At 38.5% G+C, this 27,629-nt stretch overlaps 1 protein-coding gene across 1 annotated transcript in view; it reads right to left on the bottom strand.

Annotated features, from left to right (window-relative positions):
- Positions 1–8,784: 8,784 nt before the first annotated feature.
- Positions 8,785–27,629, bottom strand: part of GRM7 (glutamate metabotropic receptor 7) — a 513,800-nt gene continuing 494,955 nt past the window's right edge. The window contains 1 exon segment of the mRNA XM_042453709.1: positions 8,785–10,028. Coding sequence (XP_042309643.1) covers positions 9,979–10,028 — 50 coding nt within the window. The 3' untranslated portion in view covers positions 8,785–9,978.

Below are 27,629 nucleotides of genomic sequence, written 5' to 3'. Positions count from 1 at the left end.
AACCTCCTCTTTCTACGTTATCAAATAGATGTGCTTGTTTTATTCTTGGTTTTTACCTATCCATATGAATTCTGCTCACTTTTTTCTGCCAATCGTGGAATATTTTGTCTTTGCTGATTATTGGGAGTGCTTGAAATACAAATAAAATTTTAGGAATTACATACATTTTAATAGCCGCAATACGGCCCAACAAAGATAATTTCAGTTCTTTCCATTTTTGTAAATCCTTCGATTTCTTTCCATTTCTTATTGTAATTATTTTTTAATTAAATCAGAATTCTTGTTTGTTATCATAATACCCAAATTGTGGTCTTTAAACTTGTTATCTTTTCAAATTCATTTTCTTTTTCCCTTATCATATTTTTTGTAACGACATTTGTTTTCTCAATATTTAATTTTAATCCAGAGATCTATTCAAAATCTTTTAATAATTATAGTAATATTGGAACACTTTTGATAGGATCTTCTAAGATTACAGCTATGTCATCCGCAAACGTGCACACTTTGTACTGTTCCTTCTTTATTTTTATTCCTAAAATATTTTCATTTTCCTTTATTTTCCTTAATAATAGATCCATCAAAATTATAAATAAAATGGTGATAGGGGACATCCCTGTTGGGTTCCCTTTTTAACATCTATTGATTTCGTTTTACGGCCATTGATTAAGATTCTTATTGTCTGCTTACTGTAAATTTTGTTTATCCATACAATATTTGAAGATATTTTCTGAAACAAACTTGTTTTCTGCTGCTCTAGAGACTAGGAGAGATTTACACTGTAGAATTAATGCAATTTGATACCGCTAAATGTCATGGCTCCATCCTACAAAATCCTGAGATTTGTACTTTTGGTGGGATACAGGCCACTCAAAAAGGGTGGTCTGCCGCTGCTTCTATTTCCAACGGTGGGAAGCCTCAGCTGCCAAACAGCGAGGCTTCCTGGCGGTGGAAAAAGAACCCGCAAAAAGCGGGTTCTTTTTGCGTTGTGCTTGCGACACCCAAGTGCACAAATGGCACACTCGTGATGTCGCAAGCGTGATGCGACGTGCAGACGCTACATGTCCATCACATCAAAATGGCGGTGGCCGTGTGTACAGGGCGCAGCCATTTTGACACCCCCGTCATGTGCTAGGGGTGAGGCCAATATGAATGGTGCATCCTTGGCCAACCCCACGTGATGGGGGCGCCACAAATGCCTGTCTAAATTGGGCCTTTGTTAGGTGCCAGCACTCTTTGGCAAAGAAGGCTAAAAACCTGTAAAACTACAAAATCCCAGGATGAAGCTACAGCACTTAAAGTGGCATCAAACTGTATTATTTCTACAGTGTAGGTGCATTCTAAGCCATGACTCCAAGGATTCAAAATGAAATAAAATAAAATAAAAAACCCTACCTAAACATTAGGAAGACATTTCTTAGAGGAATAGCTGTTTAGCAATGAAATACACTGTGTTAGAGGATGGTTGGTTTTTCTTCTTTAAACAGATGTTGGATGGCCATCTTTCATGAGTTCTTCAGTAGAATATTCTTGCATGTAAGGGAATTGGATGAAATGACCCATTTGCTCTTCCAACTAAATGAGTCTATGATTCTATGAAAGAAAATATGTACAAAATATGTAGAGTTTAAAAAAATGTGCAAAGATGCAAGCAAATTTTGGAGCCACTTTTTAAAAAAAAATATTGCAAAAGTATGTAGAAATGAAATGGAACAAACCCCATAATCCAATATAAATAAATCTTTGTGTTTTAGAATAAACTGACCACAACATATCTAATTTATCTAAACCCAGAAACACCCCCCCCCCCAACAAAAACCTCTTAGAGTTATTACAATCTGGACAATTAAAAAAAAAATCTTTTGTCCCGTGACTCTTGTTTTGTAGGACTGGATTGATAATAAAGTTAAATATCTTGATTTATACTACTTATACCTTTAACACTATGATTATACTTCTTCTATGTCATGACTGGTTACCTCTATTGTATCTTATACTTAAGACATGGCAGAAAGGGGCACCAGTTTCTCCAATATATGTCACATTTAGAGAAAGCAAAACAACCTGCCTAACCTTCCCCTCCAATTACCTTTGTTTTTCAGTTTGCTCTTGAAATGACATTTGAAAGCCAATGGGGAGTTACAGGTGTTGCACTCATGTGCTCCATGCTTTTAAACTGTTCATATTTATTATGCTTACTCCACTGAAATATATTTTCTTAATGGCTTGTTTTCCAAGATGTTCACTACCATTCAACTATGCTGTGTGGTATGAAATCTCCAGTGAAAATCTTGTGTCCACAACAGTCTCTTCCAGTCACTTCAGTGAGATGGTGGGTCTCAGTTTGAATGCAGATCTGCTCAAGCTGTTAAAATGATCTAACATGGCAAATGGTTAGCATACTGAGCAGACAAGTGATGGGCAAGTGTGATTCACAGTTGGACCTACCTCTATCCAGTAGGGAAACTTTTTAGAGGGGCTGAATGGGTGGTTTTGTAGGATGAGAGTTTGCTGTCATGTAAATAATGGCAGGAGCAGCAAGCTGTAGCACACTGTAACTGTGATAGTGGTAGCTGTAGATGTTCAGTAATGATGGGGTAAGCCTTTGCATATATATGTTTGTGTTTTCTTTTTCTGCTTGTTTTATGTCATCTTTGTTTTGTGTTGTGCTGTTTTTTATACTTTATGTTTTTGTGTACTGTTTTGTAAATGTTAGTTCTCAGTAAAATAAAATAAATAAAATAAAATGATAGGGTTAGTAAGATCAGGGAGGGCCCCTTCTAAGCCATGGAGCCCTTGGAAACAGCATCATCATGTAAAACAATGATGTTGGTTCTGGTAATGTATCACAAATTGTAGGTGAATTGGCATGGATGTTTAGAATCATAGCTATTTTCCATATATTCTTTCTTAATAATATCACATCTGTGTTGGCCATGTGAAAAACAGGACAGGGTTGCTTTACCTTTATATGTGTGTGTGTGCCTTGAAGTTGCTGAGGTTGTCAATTTATGGTGAACCCATGAATTACATAGTTTGTTTGTTTTTTACAAGAAATACCTACGTCAGCCCTTAGCATCTGGTATTTGTTAGCAGTCTTCCACCCAAATAACAACCATAGCTAACCCTGCTTAGCTTCCAAGATTAGACAGGATCTGATGCCTTTAGGGTACTTAGGCTTTAGTAGTTGTATAGATGAGGGAATTTCAACAGGTCTGAGTGGCATCCTATGAAACTTTCTTGCACTCAGGCATTTTCTTTGAATTATGGTTGAATGCCCTCTCTTCCTCATTCTTTAAAATAACAACGTCAAGATTTCAGTCAAATATGGTGTGTGGGGGCTTTCATCCTTAGCTTTTCAGTTGTGGGCAAATGCCTTCAGGCTGTCACATTTTCTTTTGATGCTGATTACCTTCATCAGTATAATTTATCAAGTTGCTGAGCTGAAATGGAAACCTAATCTTCAAATTAGACACAAAATATTGCTGCATTGCCTGAAGGTAATATGCAGGTGCACTTTCTCATCTGGTGGAAAGGCAATCAAAATGAATTGTCTCTCTTTACTTTTAACAACTGATTGTCCCACTTTTTTCATCCCATATGTGACCTATTGTTTGGCCCTTTGAGGCCTTTTTGAATATGACATAGTGAATTTTAGCTTGTTTTCACTGCCATTATTCTCCACAGATAGCTAGACTAAGTATGAATAACACACACCCAACCTATGGCTTATCTATGGTGCACAGACATTTTGGGCATAGTTCTTTCTGCAAAGGCTTTTTTAACTGCACTGAAGATTCTGAGGAATCCAAAAAAGTGAGGGAGGAGGTCTTGGCAGTATAATTAGTTATGGATAATAATAATTGATAGTTATTATTATCTCTTAGATTCAGAGTCTATTAGGTGTTACTGAATGGTGTTTTGGACTATCAGTGATCTGGATTCTATCTAAAAATCTAGGAATCAGTGAGATAATGTGTGCACATTTCAAGCAGAGTCACTTTTGTAATAGTGCTTTTACTATCCTTTATATGATTATGATGATGATGATGGTTGTGGTGGTCTCAGTTTCACAGTCTGTCAGGGTGTTACAGATTGTAGTTTTGGTCCATCAGTTATTTGGATTCTATCCAAAACCTTAGGTAATCGAGAGGCATTGTCAAATAATGTGGGATGTTGCAAGTACTGCTATTGTATGTAATTGTGCTATTTCAGTTTCATTCAGATGTTTCGTCAGTCTATTTGGAATTTCTCCAAGAACATCTATCACTAAATCTCAAATTGTAGATTTGGATATTTCACAATTTGTCTTCAATTCTGCTATACCCTGGGATTGCCATGTCTATAATCCAACTACTACTACTATCATCACAATCATTAAAAATGATTGATAATAATTATCAATTATTATTGGTTTCACAGTCTATCAGGTGTTACCAATGGGAATTCTGGGTCATCGATAATTCAGTTTCTATCCACGAATCTAGCAGTCAGTAAGGCAATGTCATGTATAATGTCACAAGCTCCAAACAGTGTCACTTTTTGTAATGGTGCAATTGTGATCCTACCTGTAGTGATTTCATTCAGATGTTTTTTCAGTCGATATGGAATTGCTACCAGAGCATCTATCACCTCTGAAACAACTGTTGCTATCTTTCCCTAGAGGTTCTGAATCTCAGTTTGTGGGTCTTAATATTTCCATAGTCTTTCCCCCCCCCCCCCCCCCATGATTCTGTTTTTCCCTAGGATTGCCACATCTATAATTCCACATTTTTTTCTCAGTCCAGTTATGCTTGGCATATTATGTTCTAATTCTTTACAGGTGCACCTAAAGTACCATACAGTTTTTATACCACCATTTTCAACTGATGATGATGGCAACAAATAATTTATATGCCCTCTTTTCCCCTCCCATAGGACACAAAGCATTTGGTGGGTGTGGGAGAAAGCAGTTAGCATCTTTCTGACCAGAAATCTATAGGACTGAATTTCCACCTGTTGAAGCAGTTCTTCATTTTTCTGCCACTCAGAATTACTCAGACAAAATTCCCAGTGGCTCTTTGTTCAGGCACTCTGCTGTTATCCAAAGAGAAAACATCCAAAGGCATACAACTGCACCTTGTGCTTGTTTTCCATTAAAATCAATGCAATTTTTTCTGTGCTTATGTGAACGTGATAAACGTTGATTTACTGCTTACCTTGAGTCTATAAAAAATACTAATAGTAGTCTTAGCTAATAGTCTTCAATACAGGATAATAACAATGGTCCATCCAGACTATGCGGGATGTATTCATCAGAGACAGGGAGCATGTAAGTTAAGGCTAGTAAAAAACACAATTGCTTTAAATAGTAACAGAATTGATCTACAGTATCTGTGATTATCCGACTCACTGCAGCAAAAGCATTTTTGGGCAACAAATCATTGGTAGTTTATGCCAATTGCTTTGCCAAACTTTGGTTTTCTCCTGTACTTTTTGAAATAGGTTTGAATTACGTCTCCCTCTCTCTTATTTACACGTATTTCAAATGAAACCCTTTCAAGTTCCTTTTTGAAATAGAAAAGCAGAGGAAATGCATGTTCCCTGTTCACTTTGACATTTGATTTACTTTGAGTGATACTAATAGAGATTCAACCTGTGCTGAATGAGGTTACATTCCTATTGAAGAAACAGTTTGGGTGTGCTCCTGGATGTAACTCTGAGTTTGGACAGTTAACTCTTGTGTGTCAACTGTGCCCATTCCTTGAGACTTCAGATTTGGCCACAGTGACATATACCTAAATTGCATCCTGGCTGGATTATTGTAATGTACTCTATGTGTGGCTGCCTTTGAAGAGTGTTTGGAAATTTCAACTGGTGCAAAGAGCTGGAATCACATTGCTAACTGGTAGTGGTTACAGGGAACATGCAATTCCTTTGTTGCAACAGCTTCACTAGCTGCCCATCCATTTCTGGGCACAATGCAAAGTATTGATCTTGAGTTCCAGGTTATTTCAAGGACTGTATGTTTCCTTACAAACCTGTTCATGCTTTGAAATTTACTGGGGAGGACCTTCTGTCTGTCCCACAACCTTCACGGGTGCATCTCATAAGAACATGGGAGAGGGCTTTCTCAGTGGCTTCCCCGAGGCTCTGAAATTTCCTGCATGGAGAAGTTAGACTGGATCCCATTTTGGGAGCAAGGTGAGATAGAAGTATAATAAGGAAATAAAAAAGATGTTTCTTTTCACCAACAGGTAAAGACTTTTTTATTCCAACAGACATTTGATGATTGATTAAATAAGGCCCATCTCACCTAAGCAATGTGCTGGATCTTTCTAATTGTTGTGCTGGTGTGTGTGTGTGTGTATTTATGTGTATTTAATGATTTATATTTTCATCTGGTTTAATTTTTTGGTCATTTAGTATCATTTTATTTTTTAAATAATACTAATATTAATACTACTAATAATAATTGCTATGGTTCACAACTTTGTACATGAACAAGTGAAATGCAATATAGATGTGTCTGCAGATGACCTGTTTTGAGTTATCAGTAAATCTGAAAATCAAACTTTGTAAACACTTTCTGGTTATTCTCAGCCAGATGAATTTCAACATAATACCAACAGGCACTATTGAGTCATCTTATTTATTGACTGACAGAGAATTTCAAGGTATTTATTGCCTATCTTGTGGCATTGGATTATTGCCACAAGATAGGCAATCTTGTGGATATTCCTCAAATGACCAAGATGATAAAGCTAAATGTTAGTAGAAATGCCCCTTGATTTGGAAAAAAAAATAGTCATCACTAAAATGATAAAATAATTTATATTTTGCCACAATACTTTATTCTCTATGGTGTTTTCTATTACTGTTTTCAAAACATATCGCCTAAATTTCCTTTAGCAAGTTCAAGCAGGAGGTCTTCTCTACCTTCTATTTCTCTTGAGAAGATGTAGCCATCAGTTCTTGAATGTGGATTTAATTTCTTCCTCTTTGTTGTATCATAACAAATTTATTTTGTCTTGTACAAACAAATGGCAAGATTCCCTTCAGGCATATATTCATCAGTAATTTTACAGTCTGTTTATCTGTTGCCTTTGTATTGATAGGTGGCATTAGAGTCTGTGTATATAAAAGTATTTCTCTACCCTCAATTTTGGCAGTTAGAGGGGCTGGGCTTATTGTCTATAATTGATTTCACTCACACACTCACAATAAATTAACCTCAAGGGATAATCTCTATTAGAGAGGCAAGCCCTTCTATGGATAAAACACCTTGAATGTGGGATCCATGCATTAGACCACTGAATTGGTCTGGATAAAAGATGTTTACAATTCTCTGCATTGCAGCTCAAATCTTATTTACTTGTTGAATGGCTGTGCTTGTGATTACAGCATGATTTTGTGTCTCTATATGGACCATCAGCTCTGTGGAGAGTTTCTCCATTACCTTTAAAGAATTAATTGGCTCTTTAGTGAGTCAAACTTATATAGATTCTTTATATATTTGTTGGAATATAGCACATTTGATATCCAGTAGTGTAGAATTGTGTGCAACAATAAAACTGATTGTTATATTGCCCAAAGAGGCCTTAGTCCCTTTGTACTGTTTCCATAGATTTAAAATAGAGATTGGATTGACAAATGATGAAGGCTATCACAGTTATGCATAGAATATGGATAGGTTAGTCACGGGTAGTTATGGATATAAGTAACATAGAGTTACAAATCTGTAACTGAATTCTACTCACAGTCCCTACATGTTCGTGATCATGGCACCATGATCATAAAAGTCTCCCAATCCTGCTTTACCAGGCAGCAGCAACTACAAGTAAAAGAGGTCTGATCACCTATTGATTGGGGCACAGTGCACTGATATTTCCACCTTGTCTTCCAGTGATCTCTGGTGAAACAATCAAGTAGGATCTCTGTCACAGTTCCTCCTTACACTGAAGATCAGTTGCAGGATATGTAATAGACATATGCTATTGCACTCTGATTGACAGGAGAACACACTTTCATTGCTCACAGTGGCTGCAGTCTGGTAAAGCAGGATTGTGGGGGTGAGGGATCAAGCTAGGAGACATTACTTAGTTAAGCCTATTAAATAGCTGATCTAGGATTTTGGCTGAGATTTTGCTCAGGTTTAGTTTACGTTAGTCATGGCAATGGCAGCACTAGGGGGTGTCTACCATACCAGTGACACCCTATCATATTGATAATGGAGCAAACTTGTTTTCTGGAAAAGAGGTTCCACCTAAACATCAGGAGGAACTTATTCACGGTGAGAGCTGTTTGATAGTGAAATACATTGCCTCTGAGTCTGGTGGTGTCTCTTTCTTTGGAGGTTTTAAGCAGAGGCTGGATGGCCAATTGTCAAGAGTGCTTAGACTATGGGCCTGAACAGACAGGCCAAAATAAAGCTGCTTTGGGTCACTTTGGAGGTATGCTGTTTAAATGACACGCACATCTTAAGAGGCCAGAAGCTACACCAAAGCTGCACTCCAGTCCTTAGGACTTGAGCGTGGCTTTGGCGCAGCGTCCGGCCTCTTAGGATGCATGCATCATTTAAACAGCATACCTCCAAAGTGACCCAAAGCAGCTTTATTTTGGCCTGTCTGTTTGGGCCCCATGTTTTCCTGTGGCAGAGAGTTGGATTAGATGGCCCTTGTGGTCTTTTTCAACTTTATGATTCGATGATCCCATGGTTCTAATAGCAGCTGTTGTTGTCATCTTGATAACAATTGAACCGTGAGGTTGGATGCCAACTAAATAAAAAAGGTTGTTACAATAAATAAAGAAAATTTAACCAAAATGTTTTATTGATACATTCTTGGACAATATCACAGGATTGAGAGTATGGAAAGAGGGAAGTTCTGCGGCAAAGATTGTTCTCACTAAATTGGCACATAAGCAGCAAGATTAACGAAATTACTTATTACAAACAGTATAAAACATACATGCTTTTTTCCTTAAAATTCTTTTTTTTTTAAATCACACTGGTCAGTCAATAGTTGGGCTACAACAAAGAAAAAAAAACTTCTCAAGACATGTAAAAGCCATTTTCTTTCTTCCAAATACCATAAGAGTTATTGAAATTATTGCAAAATAGTTATATACCTTAATGAAAAGAACAAAATAGAAACACAAATACAAATATTCAACATAAATTATTAACATGTACTGTAAAATACATTACTGGCATGCATTCCAAATATCAAGACGATCTCTATCAAAATTCAGCAATCCATTCTGTTTTCTCTGTTGCCATCAGAATTATGAAAGGCAGAAAATGGAGGTGGAAGTGGGAAAGGGGTGGGAACAGAGTGAGGGGCTTGCTGTGTCAGCACAGTTTTTGGTCTTCAGTATCTTTTTCTCCCTTTTATTTTAATTAAAAAAATAACATATATGAATTGAAGTGGTACAGTAATGATCATACAAGTCATGTACATAACGTCTTTTAAAAAAAAATCAGGGATTCTTCCTTGTTTGTTGATGTGGCAAAGTTAGAAAGAACAGGGCTTGCATGATGCTGTGCATTTGAAACCAATGGGAAAACCTCAGAAACATAGATGGCAATATGCAAAAATCTCTCACAAACTGTACAGAAAGTTCAAAAACTTGCAGTTTGGAAGTACATATAAAGACAAAATAGCCCCTTGAAAGTCACCATTGCCAACTGCAGTTCACCCAGGAGAAGTTGGGTCTAAACTCACAGGTCGGAGCTCATAGATCATACCTCCCATACAAAGAAAAAGGTCCAACATCACAGCCTAATGGCAGTGCCAGTGACTTATTAAGCCAAGAATAAGTTAAGGAAATTTTCATAGAGCAGCTGTTCAGAATACTTCGATCCTTCAGAAATACTATCTGGCCTTTCAACACTTCCAGCAGTGCATACGCTGCAGTCTTTTGGGAACAGGCCAACGTGAGGTTAGGTGACTGAATGGATGAAAATCTCCATCCCCCCATGACTCTGTCCAATGCAGCAGATTAGATAACCAGGTTGTTATAACTGACATACTTCTTTTTTGCAGCAGGGCCTGAAAGAAAGAAAGGGGGGGGGGGGGGAGGCAAGAGGAAAGCAGTCACCAATACAAGAATCTGTTGAAAAGCCTGCTATGGCTTCTCCGTGGTAAATATCAATGTTTGTGAAATTGTATTTCATGATCACAGGCAAGAGTCAGGGCTTTTGGTTTGTTTGAGGTTTAATTCTCCCCGCCCCAAGATGTTTTGTTTTGCCATGCACCCAAATCTGCAAAATACAAACATTTTCATGCCTCCCTAACAATGTAACTCATTTCTAGAACACAAATAATATTCTCCAGATCTTAAATCCAATAGTTGGCCAAATTAGAGTAGTACAGCTAAATTAATGGGATTTTGGTATTTCAACTCTTATACTGTATGAAAGTTGAATCCATTGATTCAATTGGTCCATTCAATCTTAGGACTACATTTTTAGGACTATTTTTAAATTCTTTTTTTTTTTAAATACTGCTTGTTTTGGCTACATATCAAATCCACACCACCTGACCGTGGATATTTGATAGCATGTGCAGGGACAGAGACATTGGTGCACATATGCACACATGATAGCATGCAGACACCACACACACAGGTTCCCCCCAAAGCTTTACCTCTTGTCAGAAACCTCAAATCTCAGTGGTTTATTTATTCATGACAAATATTTGCTATTATTTGCAAGAACTAATGGCAATACAAAGTTAGGAGAAGATGGATTAATATATGGAAGAAAAAACATGTTTTCCCTCTAAGGGCAATAAGAAGATCCTTTGTCTAATGTTTACATTGTGTCCCTGCTACAGTCTTAGATTTCTCCAAAACTGCTAAATCTGATAGGAAGGAAAGGAACAAGGAGAACAAATATGAAAAAAGAAACTAGGGAAAGGAGGGAATGTCTTGGGAGGAGCATCAAAGAAAGAAGTCAGGTTACCAGTGTACAATAATGAATGTTTTGGAGCGATACGTTGGTGCAGAATGTGTCCTCTGGATATTTCTTTGTCACACTTGAGACACTAATTCAATGAGATCCACTACCAACTCACAGATGGATTTCTTCAGCTGTTTTGCCCCACAAAATTACAGTATGTTCAGTCCCTCCTTACACACACACCATGGATGTAGAATGGGACCAGAAGGCATGCAGAGATTGTCATACTGGCAATAGCAGAGCTCTCCAGACCTGTGTGATTGTAACTCTATGGAACAGAACCGCTTCAGGTGGAATGTGAGATTCTAAAACACTAAAATACTCACATTCAATATAATTATATACACAAACACACACATAGACAGACCTAGAAGTAAATTCCAATACAATTGTTGGGACTCCCTAGTACAGGAGTGTAATTATAGGAAGAAAAAAAGAGGTCACTGCCCCCCTCCAAATACAAATTCTGCCTTTCAAATGAAATTTTGCTTCAGCCCACAAATTTCTAGCACAGCAGTAACTTGAATGTTCAATTGAGCATTTAGAAATGTAGGAATAGGGACAGGCAATTATCAAGGGAATGTGAGCACTGCAAATAGGAGTTCCAGGTCTGACTGACTTTCAGTGTCTCACTCTGCAATATTAGCTATTTGGGAAATTTCATTTTAGGGAGCAGAAATCTTGTTTACGTTACCAATGCCCTCATTTTGTCCCACTGTAGAGACACCTTTGCCCACATATATTAGACATTTTTTTGGGATCCCATGGGTTGCACGCAAGACTGACTCAGGGCTGCTTGCAAGCATTAGGTTTGGGTTGGGTGAGATCTGAGCTCCCCTAATCTTTCTGGCTACCAGTCCATTTCTGGACACAATTCAAAAAGTGCTGGTGATCACCTATAAATAAAGATATAAAGGCCCATGGAAAAAATAGGAAAAAAACACTTTTGTCTGTGTTTTCCCTGAATCGCACTAAAATAAATTATTCCATAATTGATTTTCTTTCTTTTTTCCTTTTTTCTTGTTTTTGTCAGTTTTTCCCCATTTTTTTCTGAAATAAAAAATAAATAAAAAGGAAGAAAATGACTTATGGGATATTTTATTTTAGCATGATTCCTTGAATGTGGTGCTCTATTACACAATATGATAGAGTTGTTTGTGAGGTGATGGCAGCCTACTCATTGTTGTGTGTTTGCCTGATTGTGCAGTCCTATCCTTGCTTTTTATCTGTCATTTGTTTACACTCTCCAGTCTGCCTGTACATGAACCTATGTTGTGTTTTAAATTGGAATTTTGTAATTGTGCTGGCCAAATGGCTGTAATAAAGTTATTATTTATTATTTTAGCATGATTCAGGAAAAACATGGACAAAAAATGGGGTTTCTTCCTAAGTTTTCTGTGGGCGTTCACATCTCTACCTATAAAGCCCTGTACAGCTTGAGTCCAGGCACTTTGAAAGACTATTTCTTCATTTTTGAGTCCATCAGAATCCAACACACACACACACACACACACACCTGGCAGACATGCTATTATTACTCTTCACAGTGTTCTCCACTGCCCATCAAGTAGATAAAGCAAAGGGGAATCCAATGGAGAATTGGTTTTTGGGCTTCAAGGAAGTCAGTCAAGGGTCACATGTGACCCATGGATTGTAGACTGCATAATGGCCTGGGAGTAAGCACTTTTGTACTCTGTGAGACATAAATCTAAGGAGAAATACATAGAATTACATTGTTGCTAATAAATGCAGCATTATGAATCTGGGCAAGATAACCCAAATTACTGCCAGAATGACACATGTAAGACTATTGGCCTGGAAGGAATTCTTTTTCACCTTAGGCAAATAGTTATGTATTTCTAGACTTCTATGGCAGGAATTTCCTTTTTGCTAGAGGATTTGTGTAGCCTTTGGGATGTTCTTACAGATAGCTGATCATAGACCATAGAATCATAGCGTTTGAAAGGGCCATCTACTCCAAAACCCTGCAGGAATCTACAGATAGAACACTCCTAAGTAGTGGTCACCCAACCTCTTTTTAAAGACCTCCAAATAAGGAGAGCCTGCCACTCTCTGAGACAGTTTACTCCACTATTGAACAGCTCTTGCAAGTTTGATGGACTACATCAAAGTAAGTCCTGGTTCCAATCTTGAATTCCCATATAGAGCTTCTAACTTACACAAGTTTGCCTTTTGCCTTTTGTTCCCAATTATTACAATATTCAGTCAAGTACTCCAATTCCATTAAAGTCTTCCCTATGCCTCCATTTAATTTTATAGTGACCACACATAAAATATCTTCTATATATATATTTTATGGAGCTTTCATACTTTAAAGATGTCTGACCTTTTTGGTCAAAAAGATGCATTTCATGTCTTCTAATTATGACTACTGGCTTCTTTCCTAGTTTTCACTCTTCCTTCCTACCACAATAAAAATGCAGAACAATTTAAGAGGTTTAAGGTTTGCAGTCTAGTAGACAGAACAATGCCAGTCAATGTGACAAAACCATCACATTTTCATCCTTTAGAAGGGCCTTGTGCCATTTCAATTAGGCAAAGAACAGCATATATTCTGCTGACTAGGAACATGCAAGCTGGGATTGCAATCCAGTTATTGTATGAATTTATAAAATTGGAACACATATAAACAAATGCCAAAGTGATGTTTACCTTCTTAAACATATGCATACTACAGCATAATGTAATGCATATTTTCTCATATCTAAGTCTATGGATTGTTCCCTACTAAATATATTTGGAATGAATGTTTTGTACTGTGCCCTCGTGCCCATTTGTCTGGAATTGCAGCCCACTGAACCCAGTCATGACTCCTGAATCAACATGCATGGTCCCATGAATGTGGAGCCCTGTGAGTGGGTACTGTGGTGTGGGATGACACTATTGATTCACTGAAATAGGCTGGATAATTTGGACATTTGCGCTAGGTCAGAAGTCATTATTTCAGCTACCTTCACCTCCAACCCATTTACCTTTTGCTCAGTGGACCTGCTTTCCCTCCTAACTGGACAGCACAGGCTTTGGCTGGTCACTTTGTAAGTGGGTAGAAATCCTGGCCTTGCATCACAGCCACATTGGATGGAGGTATTTTTTGTCCATCCTGAATTGTACTATGATGACTACTGGTATTATGGAACACTTGGCTGAGATGCTGCTGCTTGATTATTTAGGTTATTGTGGGAACAGGGCAGCACTAAGCAACCAAAAAGGATTTATTTGGTCTTTTCTTTAGACTTTCAGGCCTAGAGGTGGAGAGGAAAATGACTTTTGGGGCTGGCTCTTTCAAGCTATGAGGTTTTGGAGGAGTTCCTGCCATTGGCATTCTTGGTGGCTGACCCTAAGTTCTGGAACTCTTCCTAGGGAGTTTAGAATGATTCCTTTCTGGCTAAGCATCTGTTGACAGACAAAGCTGTTTTTATTCTGACAGGCCTTTGAGCACTAAATGCTTTTTAAAATGTTATTAAAATATTTTTAATTTGTGAAGTTGAAGGCTTTCATGGCTGGCATCCATAGTTTTTTTGTGGGTTTTTCAGGCTATGTGGCCATGTTCTAGAAGAGTTTCTTCCTGGCATTTTGCCAGCATCTGTGGCTGGCATCTTCAGAGAATGCTTGTTAATTGTTGAATTCCATTCTATGCTTAAATCAGTTTTAATGCTTATCTTTACTATTATTACTACAACTCCTCCTCCTCATTATCATTATTATTATCATTATTATTATTATTATTATTATTATTATTATTATTATTATTATTATTTGTAGACCATCAAGAAGGCATCTTGAGTCCTAGTCTTGGGGAGAATAAATAAAGATGATTGATAATGATGATGATAGTTTGGCCTGGAGGATTAGATTTTGTTCTACTTTCCCACCAAAGAGCTAAATGGGTAGGATTTCTGCTTAATTGAAAGGGTTATGAATTCATAGATTTAACAGAGAATGCAAGCCAGAAAGGAGACAATGTCTAAAAATGGGGGGAAATCTTATATGTTTTTATTAAAAGTCTACTGGGTCAAAGTCCGTGTCTGGTCAGTATGATATACACAATACAGCCAAGATTGAAGCAGAATGCAATTGAAGATTCAATTGACTTGATACTAAGAGTTACTTTAAGACATTGTCAAGGATTTGTACTTGTCACTATGACTGTTGGACCTTTTTTATCTTTGAAGAGCAGACTTACATGTCATATCACCAATTATTTATAAAAGTTCTTCAGTTTACAAAAGCAATTTATGAATTTCTTTGAACAAACTAAAACCCTTTGGGATGTACAGAAGAAACAACAAAAATTTCTAGATACTTCCGTGTGTGTGTGTGTGTGTGTGTGTGTATTTCAAAAAGCAGATGATAACTGCCTCTGTTTATACAGGCAGGTTCCTTGTCATGTTATTTGCAATCCAAAGTAGAAAGCTAGGTTATTGTCGTCCAACAGCTTCTGATCATTTATGAAGTATAAAGAATCTGACTGTAGTTAAAATATTATTTTTATTAACCTGAGTATGTGGATATGGCTGTATCATTCACACAGAATAAAGAACAGTGTTGTCCTTTTGAAACTACTGCTTAGCAACCCCAATGAAATAAGTAGCTATTATCCAAAAACCAAAGATGTGTGTTCTGGCACAAGTTTGATTCATTCACTGCATTTTTGTATGGCCAGCTGCAAGTAGGCTGTTATGTCTTGTTTGTGTGTGTGTGTGTGCATTCAGAGGTGGGATGGAATCAGCAGTAACTTTCTGAACATCTGCTATTGCAAAATGCTATAAATCTAATCAAATAAGAGCACCTGGTAAACAAGAGCTTGAAAGCAATAATAGTGATTGCATTAGGTGTCATCAAATGTGCACACAAAATGGTCAGAATGGAACACACACTGATTTTGGGTTCAGGAGCTTTCCAATAACTGATGTAACCTGAAATACTCTGTAGCAGAGTATCAGCTCTGCAGCATGCATGTTCTGTTGTGAGGATGCTGAAAAGTAGCAATTCTAAATGTTACATTGAAAAATGAATGAAAAGAATTGTGGTGAACAAGAGAGAGGCTGCATTCACACTACATAAATGATCTACTGTGTATAATGCGAGAGCTTGCATGGTTTGAGTGTTGGACTGTGACTCTGGAGATCAGAGTTTGATTCTCAACTCAGCCATATAATCCCACTGGGTGACTTTGGGCAAGTCACACTCCCTCAGCCTCGGGAAAAGACAATGGCAAACCTCCTCTGAACGAATCTTGCTAAGAAAAAAAATATATAGGTTTTGCCTTAGGATTACCGTAAGTCGGCAATGACTTGAAGGCACACAGCAAACATCAAAATACACTCATGTGTAAGTCTAGAAATTTTAGTCAAAAAATTGACCCCAAGGCCTGGGTAGACTTATCCATGGATCAATATAAGTACTGTGCTATAGCACTTCGAAAAAAAGGAACATCCCCTTCTCTGGGTGCCAAAAGGTGAGAGCTTAGTCCATCAAAGGTGCAAAGCAGATGGGCCAAAGAGTGGAGCACTCTCCCGAGCCCTACCACATGCCGCGGGTGCCATCTTGGCATGCTGCCATTTACATGGCACATGCAATGATGACGTTGTTTGTGCACCATGTCCAAATAGCACGTTGCATGAGAGATGTCACAGCGCTGCTCCAGGGTGCTTATGGCACCTTGGCAGCAGCAGAGAAAGGAGCCACGTTTTGTGGCTCCTTTTTCCCAGTGCATTGTTACCGCACTATTTGATTGATGTGGCCACGATCCGGAGGAGAAAGGGGCGACCTCTATCTGCCCCTTTCTCCCAATCTGTATAGGCCGATAGTCACCATTTGCTTTGCTTTGCCTTTTCATCTTTTTTCACATGTTCAGGTTTTCTTAGCTCCACTCATGTCTAGTTACCTCCTCTCCAATTGCACAGCCACCATTTACCATAGTTCCCTTCTCACACCTTTAGGTGGAATTTTGTAAGTTCTTTGGCACTGTTTTCCTTTGCTTTAGCCTTTACATCCTTAGTTACATGCCCCTAATTTATACCCTCAACTTATCCATGGGCCATATCAGAATTCATAATTTTACCCCCCAAACCTGTACTTGACTTATATATGAGATCAACTTATAGTCAAGTATATATGGTACTTTGATACCACTTTAAATATGGCTATGGCTACTCTCTCTCCTGCCAGAGAGTTTTAGGTGTGTTTATCACAAGGTGTGTTTGCATGCAACTTGTATATGCAGTAAAACTAAAAAAAGCCAATTAAGAGCAACAGATGACATTGCATATCATTTTCAGGTGACAACTTTGAGTAAGCTTCACATGTGTATTAAGGAACCAAACTCCTCAGTAGAAGAATGAAATATGTATCCTTTACTATCAGGTTAAATCACCCTTCAAAACAACTGCCCCAGAACCCCTCTAAAGAGTTAGATTAGGCAAACATTCCTATTCAACCATTATATTCAGTTCAACATCAAACTAACACAGAATCTATTAAATTTGACTGTGAGTGTGACATGGCTGGGAAAGGTATTTTGCCTCCCTTCTGGAGGATTCTTTGCTCATAAGGAAGCACTGTGTCCTGCTGCTCAGTGAGGATATTTTATGTATAAACTCAACCCATGAGATGCACACTTTTACAATATTCCATTTCCTTCAAAATCTAACTAAACAACTGAAAACCTAAACAAGGCTGTAAAGCAACATACCTGTTAGATGTCTATGAGCTTGGCCTCAGCTTCTCTTTGCAAAAAGTAGGTGGACAACCATGGCTTCCTCTAGACCTCTTATTTGCTATATACTTTATTTCCCACAGAAGAAACTGGAGACATATCTCAAGATCTTCAATTGATGGGTATTTTATTTTTATTTTAAAAATAAAAAAGCAGTTTCCTCTGCAGAGTTTGAACACTACCCAGATTTTGCTTATCATATAAACTTTATTTTGCCATGTTTTTTTTTTCAAGATTCCTTGGAAGAATATGCTCTTAGGGTGTGTATGTGATTGAAAAGTTGATGAAAAGGTGGGTAGAAAACTGCTTAAATTTAAGAAAGTGATGTTTTGTTTGTGGTTAACTCACCCTCCACTAGTGAATAAGATCTTTTGGCTACAAGCTACCAATACAGGTAGTTGCCACTTGTGAACCTCTGTCTCCACTGACCTTAACAAACACTGGTATAGCCCCCTTCCAATTCTTAGCATTTTATTTTGACCCATGGACATTTTTACAGTTGTGCAAAAGATGGTACTTTGTTTTGTTTTGTGTTGTGTTTTTCCCTTAACACATTTCCTTTTCCCATTGTGATAGCTGTAAACAGAAGTATGGTATTATAAACTTATCAGAATCCAGTAGTTACCTTTAAAACTTCACTTTGTCTTACATAAAGACAGAGGCTGAACCAAAACAATATTGTGAAAAAAAGGCTACTTTTATTTCTGTACGCTGAACACCTCCCATGCTTTGTGGGAAATCTAATTTGTACTGCAAGATGTAATACTTCACATAGTTGTTGACATGGCTTTAAAAAGATTCATTTGCAGCTTGTCTTCAACAGAGTTAAATGGAGAAGCAGGAGTCCCTGTTATGGAACAACAAGAAAATAGTCCCTGAGATTTGTAGTTAACTTTGGAGTAATTTGATTTCTGGTGCATTTGTTTATTTTCCTGTTCTATTGTTCCTTTACAGAGCTAGGTAATTTACAACATCAAGACTGCTTAATGTTGTAGTATGTATTCATTTTACTGAGGCAGTTGTAGGACTTCTCTAATCAGATTGTTTTAAAGTGTATATTAAATTCAGGCATTTTCAAGCTCCTCTAAGGAACTTCAGGCATACTAAGCGTGTGCAGAGGCAAGATGATTTGTTTTCTAGTTAAATGACCACCCAAGCAGAAGCATGTTTAATAATGATATTTTATAAAGGAGGTATATAAGGCACCAAAGATTAGCAGAATGGAAAACTACGGCACAACCAAGAGCCTCGGAGAATCCTGCTCTTCAGAAGAATGCAAAGAAAGAACTGCAAAGATTTTAAATACTTTCTCAAGTAGTCTGTTGTGCCTCTTTAGACAAAATAAAAAAGTCATCCATAGGAGCTGGCTGAATCCCATGACAATAACTACTGCACATACCACCACAAAATTAAAGATGCTTTTCATAGCCTAGGACTGTGATGGCGAACCTATGGCATGTGTGCCACGGGTGGCACGCGATGCCATTTCGCCAGGCACGGGGGGACGGAGAAGGCGGAATGGGCACACGTGTGCCCCGGGGACAGGAGCAGGGCCTGCGGACCCTTTGCTCCTGCTCCCCACAGGCCCTTACTGGTCCCCAGCTGTCTCTGAGAGACAGATGGAAGCCAAGGGAAGGGCAGGAGGAGCAGGCGTGAGCCTCTCACTCCTCCCCCAATTTCCCCCGACTTCCATCTGTCTCCGAGAGACAGATGGAGGCCAGGAAAGGGCGCGGGGAAAGCCCTGCCCCTGGAGGGTGGAAGCCCCACCCTCGGAGGGTGGAAGCCCCGCCTCTGGCATGGGTCCCCGCCCCTGGAGGGCGGAATCTCCACCTTTGGCACGGCGACCTAAAAAGGTTCGCCATCACTGGCCTAGGAGAAGATAGAGTATGGCATCCTATTGGGAATTTATGATGATGTAAGACGATTTAGGAATGCACAGTTTAGAACTAAGGTGTTGAGCAATGGTCATATTCCCAGGAGGGAAACATTGAGACCACTGCACAAGCCAAGCAAATAGCATGGCTATGACAGTACAAAGGCAGAGGGGCAACAACCCCTAAAGAACTACAGGGCAGCCATAATCTAAAATGGAGGGCAGTGGAAAGTCATAGGTGCCCTGTACCTGGCCAGGCAAATGTCCTCATCTTTTGCAGTGCCATATTGTGCAGTGGAAGCCACTGTTACACAGTAGGATATATTGCAAAGAACCCCATTATGTGGTGGCAGCCCCTATTGTAAGAAGTAAGACATCTTGCATGGTGTTTCATTGGATATTATCACAGTTTTCTAATATACAGTCAGCCCTCCCCATAAGTGGCTTGCCTTCCGCAGCTTTGAGTTTACGTGGAAGGCAAGCCCTGGCAGAAGTAATGAGGTACGTACCCGCACCGCCACTAGCATGCACCGCTGCAAGCATATGGCCCATTATTTTCTATGGAGGTTGAGTATATGCTGTTTTCCCCATATGCGGGGTGGAGGTGGGGGGTGGGTCCAGAATGGATCCCCTGAGTATGAGGACAGCAGACTGTAGTTGCATACTCTGTCATTGTAAGGTTATGCATTGCAGCCTGTGATAAATGCTCTCAGCCAATATTCTGATGGAGTAGGCAACAGGGGAGTGATGTGTCACTTCAAAGAGCACATCCTGGGATGTACAGTAAAATATTTCACTGGTGAAGGACTCTGGAGTTGCATGACAGGAGTGAAGTGTTTTGTTTTTAAATGCAGTTTATCCAAAAATGCTAAGGCGGGTTACACACCGCCATTTAGTATGTGCTCCGCGCGTGCTAGGGTTAGGAAGGTTCTCACCTTCCTAACTGCCCCTCTCCCTAGGACGCACGGAGCGCGTACTAAATGGCAACGCCTGTCCACATGAGCACTGCCATATTTACGTCTTGGACGCACAGCGTCCAGACGTGGCGCGACATAAGTGATGCCGCGAGTGCACACCTCGTGCCTTGCGGCACCACTTCCAGGGGCCAAAAAGGAGTGCCATTTCAGCACTCCTTTTTAGCTGCGCCAGGAAGCCTCGTGGTCTGGCTGCTGGGGCTTCTCGGCGTAGCTAATGGAGCCGGTGCCAGACCGACTGCTTTTGGGCGGTCTGTAACGTGCCTAAGTTTTGCCAAATGCTGCAGGATCAAGAAATATCCTACATAATTACTCACAAACTATAAAGCCTCATCTCCCATTTTCAGTATTATAGTGCATCACTGTAAAGATCATTAAGAAAAGTCATGACCCTTTATTTTTACTGTTGGATTTTTTTTTACTGATATTAAAACTCTTGTTTAGTTATATTATTTGTAAAACAAACATGTTAGACATAATGTGTTTTTGTTGTTGTATTCATAGATCTGCTATGTCATCCTTCCTACCACCACAAACATATGGTAAATGGTAAATCTACCTCCGTTTCCAGTACTATAGCCAGCATTATTTTCAGGGAGCCAGTGTGGTATAGTGGTTTAAGCATAGGACTAGGACTGGAGATCAGGGTTCGATTCCCCACTCAGCCATGAAAATCTACTGGATGATCTTGAGTGTGTCACACTTGTAGCCCCAGAAAACTCTGTGACAGAGTCACCTTAACTCAGAAACTTAAAGGCACACAACAACAATTATATTCCAGAAGAACAGAAGTCAACTAATATCCTTTAAAGAACATGACAAATTCTTAAAATTTATTTATTCTTCTGCAATAACATTTATTCTGTGTGTATATATGTGTCTGAGAAATGGGGAAAATAAATCTCTTATTTATTTTTTCTCTGCCAGTCAAAGACACAAAAATGGAGTCTTCATAAAGAGGTATGCATAAAAGAGTGAGGGCAAATAATACAGCCCTACACACTCACTTTCCAAATGCCCATATTCAGGGTGGAATAAATTATAAGAGTACTTCACATTAGGGTTACACGAGGGGGACCATAATAACATAAACATCATTGTGTCCACAATTCCCCACGAGATTTCTCACATATGATAGCAATGCCAAATTTTGAATCCTTCACAACTATACATTTGTTTTCTAACATGTCACTGCAAAGCAGTGTTTTGGAGTAATTTGAGTTCAAAAATTTAGCACTGTTTTCTTGTTGCTAGGCTATTTCCATCCATCCATTTTAACATCCTTTACACACAAGAAGCTGCCTTGCAGAGACTAAGACCATATTGATGTGTATAGTTCAGTACAGTTGACTCTGACTCACAGTGGCTTTCCAGAGTTTCATACAGAGACTGAATGCAGACATTCTGTGTGCAAAATCTATATTTTAAAACTGAACTACTGTCTCTTTCTAAAGGCTACAAGAAACCGGGGAATGGAATTGACTTCTGAATTAGTTTTAAATCAATTCAGTTTTGGTTGGATGCATTTTAATAACCCATAAAGATTTTTTAGGTTTCCCTCCCCACCCTCCCAGCAAGAACAACTGTGGATCAAAGAAAAGTTTGGTTTTACTGTCCCCAAAATTTATGTGCACATAGACATTTCCTGTATCCTAGTAATTTCCTATATCCAGAATTCAGATTTTTCAATCTCTGTTTCCTTGCATTGAATTTAGATAGAATTTTGTATTATTTGTGTTATTTTATAAGTCAAAGGCATCACATCTGCACTACAGAAATAATGTAGTTTGACATTGCCATGGCTCAATGCTAGAGAATTCAGGGATTTGTAGTTCTGTGGTATAGTTAGGCATCCCTGTCAGACAGATCTGGTACCACAACAAAATACAAATCTCAAGATTCCATAGGATGGAATCATGACAGTTAAAGTGGTGCCAAACTGTGTTAATTCTGCAGTGCAGATGCAGCCAAACAAAAGTCTCAATTATGTGCCCAGGTCAAATTCAACAGATACAATAATTTCCAGTATGGACACTACTTGTCTAACTACATAGCCTTAAAAATTTGGAGGCCATTTGGAATAAATGATATGGTATCAAGAACATGGTTGAATACCAAAGGGTATATAAAACCTAAGCTAAAGTAGTAATCCCTCCATACCCTATATCCAGATAGTTCATATATCTGTTCTGCTTTTTCGCATGCTCATATTTTTCCAACTCAAATATATTCTGTAAAATTGTGAAAAAATATGCAGCTTTCCAAAAATATTTGGAAAGTATGCTTCACAATACAGACCAAAAGGATATTCTCATTATCTCTATGCAGGATAGAACAAACTGTTTTTGTTTTAAAAGATATTAACAATCTCTGAAAGACCACAAGGGGACAGAAATACACCATTTGTATTTTCCTGCCACCTTGCAAGGTAGACCCCGCAAAATATGCCAGTAGCTGGAATAAAGATACTTGAAGTATGGAGGCTGAATTGTCACCACAAATAGGATCAAATTAAGCTGCTCTAGATGCAACCTAGAAAGCTGAAAAAGAACTATAAAGGCAAAGAGAAAGGAAGGCTTGAAGGTTGCCTAGCAACTATTACCATTGCTGTACATGAAGGCAGTTCCAACTCTGGAATTGTTGATATTTGTTTCTTGAAATGTACAGGCAACCATTCAGTGTCATCATGTTACAAAAGGAACTACCTGCCATTGCAAGGGAAAGACAAGACTTATGAAATGTTGAGGGCAATCTGTTTTCCTTGGATTGTAAGTAGGACAGAAAAGAAAGTTTGAGTTTCAGCACCAATCTGTCAGCAGCAATTCTGCAAGCCTCACAATCGAGCTGAACTCAACGTTCTTGTCTTGGGACCTTAACATGCTCAGGATTTAGCTCTCATATATGGAGGGAACAAGTGAGTAGGAATGAATCAAGGGCAGGGTGGGTCCAGAGGCTCACAGGTTGCAAAAAGTCCTCTATTCTATCCCCAGCACAGAACTCACATGTGTCACCACAAGAGTTATTTCAGGTTAAAGAGCAATGCAGAAACAATGCAGAAATGTTGTTTTTGTTACCTATATTCTGTGAAAATTTCATTCTTTCCTGAAAGCTGAAGGGGACTACATTGCTGGTGGAAAAGGACTCGATATCTCATTCATCACTCCCCCCTTGGCAGTATAAGCCACACAAGCAAAGAAAATAGAAGCACCTACACACTCACAACTCCACCTTTCTTCTTCTTCTTCTTCTTCTTCTTCTTCTTCTTCTTCTCTCTCTCTCTCTCTCTCACACACACACACACACACACACACACACTCTACAGAACTAGACATTCTTCACATTAATTACCGCACTTAATTGCTTTATTCTCAGGTAGCGTATATAGGTTCTTGGTGCTTACAATGTCCTACCGGGAGCAATATACCACTGTCTCACTGTGTTCAGTAAAACACAATGTGCATAATGTAGGTTAATGTTCATAAAACTGCAACCTAAATCTGTCTCCTCTGCCCTCTCTTCCATCTTTCCTTCCTTGTTAATGCTGTTTAGAGTCACTGTATAATTGGGTGTTCCTAAAAACAGCAACAACTCCTACTACCAGTAGACAGAAGAACAACAGTGGTGTTATAAGCTATTTTCCTTTACTCCCAATAATACAGGCGTATCAAAAACAAATATTTGGCATAGTTTATGTAACCCACACTTAGCCAGAGTGCTAACACTCCACCCAACCCACCCCATCATCCTTGCTATGGATATAATGGTAGATATTATTGACATTGGCAGGACAATCTTTTTAATGGGGGGATTTTCTCCCTAGGAGTTAGGGATGAAGGAGGTTTCTGAGCTAGAAATAGCATCAGATCATATCCTAGTTGTTTTGTGGTAGATATCCTAGTGACCAGGCACAGGTACACTAAAATCCTGAAATTTGTAATTGTTTCACATGGGCAATAATTGTTGCTTCACAAAAGAGACCTAGAATGGATTGAGCGAGTGATGGTTCTAAGCATCCCTTTCACAGACAATGTTCACTATAGGTCCTTTCACACTACATAATCATATAGCACTGTGATTCCATTTTAACTGTCATGGCTGCATCCGAGGAAATCCTGGGCTTTTCAATTGAAGGATGGATATCTAGAATTCTCAGCCATACAAGCTCCAAGCTCCAAGATTGCATTTGACACAGCTGTGGCAGGTAAAGTAGAAGTATAGTGCAATCATGGTGTAGTGTGAAAGGGCCTTCTGTATTGGGTCTGGATTAAAGCTGATGTCCAAAAAAAGAGGTGGACAGAGTGCAGCTCTAAAGTTGAATGATGCCCCCCCCCCCAATCCCTGGTTGTTTTTGTGGTTCTCTACCCATGCAGACACAACAAACTGTAATTTTGTGATCCTTCCTACCCAATGATTTGTTTCACTTGGGAGGCTTCAGGAATGACAATTCACCTTTTAAATTGTTTGCAGAATTCCTGCACCTTGATCAACATGGACATTTTTCAGAATCAGAAGTGGTCTTCTGCACCTTCTGGCATTTTTGTGTTTGTATACCAGTTTTCTGGTCAATGCAAGTGCCAACCTTTGTCTCATTATCTGAAGTTGTGAAATGGTTCTATAGTGAGATGGTGGACTGGAGATACACCTCTGTAAGCTTGTGGGTCAGTTGAGGATATGGGAGGGGGTCCAACCACAATTTATTTTTTTAGCCTCACATGGATGCACCATAAGCCATTTCACTTCAAAATTATAGCATGTTTTAATAAACAGACATATGTCTTCCTGTCTGTGGTCTTCGGAAACCATTCAGACTGTGTATCTTAACTGCAGTATAAGCTGCCTGGGATTGCTTTTCAGGGCCACATAAGATCTGGAGATTATTTTGGGCTTAACATTACAATAAATGTGACTTTACATGTACTGTTGTTTGGTACAATCTATCATTGAAATTGAAACACACTGAACTGAAGGAAATGCAACAACATTTTATGTTGCCAGTATCTTTCTTGTGCTTATACTCTAGAACTCCTCTTTTATTCGCTTGAATACATTGACAAGCAGGTAGTTTTTTGATGCACTGATTTGAAATGCTTCTGTAAAGATAACATTAAAATCCACTTATATGCTTAACTGATCCTTGCCTTTTCAAGCCTGGGCATCTCCTAGCAAATTCCAAATCAATTATATTTTTCTACTTGTTCTATCTGCACAGACTGATTGTCCTTGAAGGCACAACACCTGCTTTATAATTCTGCCATTCAGAATACACTACATTTATTTAACCAGTATTTTTTTAAAAAAATCTGGGATCCAAGAAATATGATTTATTTTCATCCGGGAGAGTAAAAATCAAATATATTTTAGTGTATGGGGCAACCTGACATATATCTATTAGAAGATCTATTAAATGTCATGTTAATTCCCATCTAACCAGGACCCATCTAATCTTGTAAGCTAAGTGTGGTCAGTCCTGGTTGCTTGGATGACAGACCACCAAATGAATACGTACCAGGTTCTGTAGGCTATAATTCAGAGGAACTGGCAAAATCACCTCTGAGTATTCCTTGCCTAAGAAAACTCTGTGAAATTCATGAGGTTGCTGTTAGTCAACAGGCAACTTGAAGACACATACACAGACAAGTAGCAGGAAGCTTAAAATTGCTAAAGGAAGCAAAAGGCACAACTAAAACTTAATAACACACACACACACACGGATACAAATTCAGTTTAAGACTGCAGTCCAATACACACTTATCTGGGGTAAGCAACACTAAACCTAATGGTATATCTTTTGACTAGATATTTATTTGATTGTCCTATAAGTGACCTGAATATAGACATGCATTTCCAAAAGATTATGGTTCACTGACCAGGACAAGATAATTTGAATCAATGCCCATCCAGGTTTAGGTCGGGTGTAATTGACAAGCATTTTTGGTTGCCCTAGTGTATGACTTCTGACAAAAAATGCAGATCTTTAGGTTTTCTGAGCCTGTAAGCTTTCCTTGGCCTCTGACTGGCTTTCATCAATTATAGTAATCTTCTGAATTTCCACATGACTGGGTTTGGATACCATGATGTTGCAATGGCTAGCACCAACCTCCCAGGCTACTTTCACAAAGTATGACACGGGCGCACTGTACTAGAGAAGTTCTGCTCTGCATTCTGGACTTTAAAACAAACCACACAAAGGATTATATTCCTATAGCAGCCAACTGTTGTTGTTGTTTTTTTGGGGGGGGGGACTCAATTACCAGGATATCAGGACAACATCATCGTAATGCAATTGTTCCTTTTCAACTGATATACAATTATTATTATTATTATTATTATTATTATTATTATTATTATTAACCTTTATTTATAAAGGCATGCTTCCTCTGGTTTTGGAGGTGATATGCAGGCATCATCATCAAAGTCCATCTCCATTGAATTTGTCCAATTTTAAAGCCATTCAAGCTAGGAAATTTTACTACATCTTCTACTGCAAAGAAGTCTTTCTTTTTCTCTATCCAGAATTACCCACCTTTCAGCTTTAGAAGATAAACCTCCACCTTTGACATGCAGGAGTATACAAAGCGTAGTTTTTACTTTTATGCTACTTAATCTCTACACAAAACTTTTGGAGAAAATCATTAGGTGGGCTGAACTGAAGTGTCAGCAATATCTGGATGACATGTAGCTCTGCTATTCACTTCCTAATCCCAGGGAGCTATGGAATCCTTGAATCATTGTATATAGATTGTAAAACACCTTGGCCCAACTTGGCCAGACTCAATTCATCAACTGCCATTGAGTAACAGTGAAGGCTACTTTCTGACTTATTAAAGTGGAAAGATGAACCACTAAACAAAGTTTAATTGTCTTTCAGCTGGGACTATACTCATTTCACCCACATCTCTGTGTCTTTCAGCAGTAAAAACAAAACAAAACAAAAAAACAGTGTTGCTGGGAAATAAATTAGCATACAATCAAGTGTAAAACATAAACTTTTTGAAATCTGGATATTTTTAAATAAGTGACATTTCTTCTTTTGTAGATACATGTTCTGAACATGTATTATTATTATTATTATTATTATTATTATTATTATTATTATTATTATTA

The sequence above is a fragment of the Sceloporus undulatus genome, chromosome 2 (assembly GCF_019175285.1).
Source record: "Sceloporus undulatus isolate JIND9_A2432 ecotype Alabama chromosome 2, SceUnd_v1.1, whole genome shotgun sequence".
Lineage (NCBI taxonomy): Eukaryota > Metazoa > Chordata > Lepidosauria > Squamata > Phrynosomatidae > Sceloporus > Sceloporus undulatus.
Note: the sequence above shows the minus strand (reverse complement) of the source record. Positions and strands in the feature narration are given on the sequence as shown.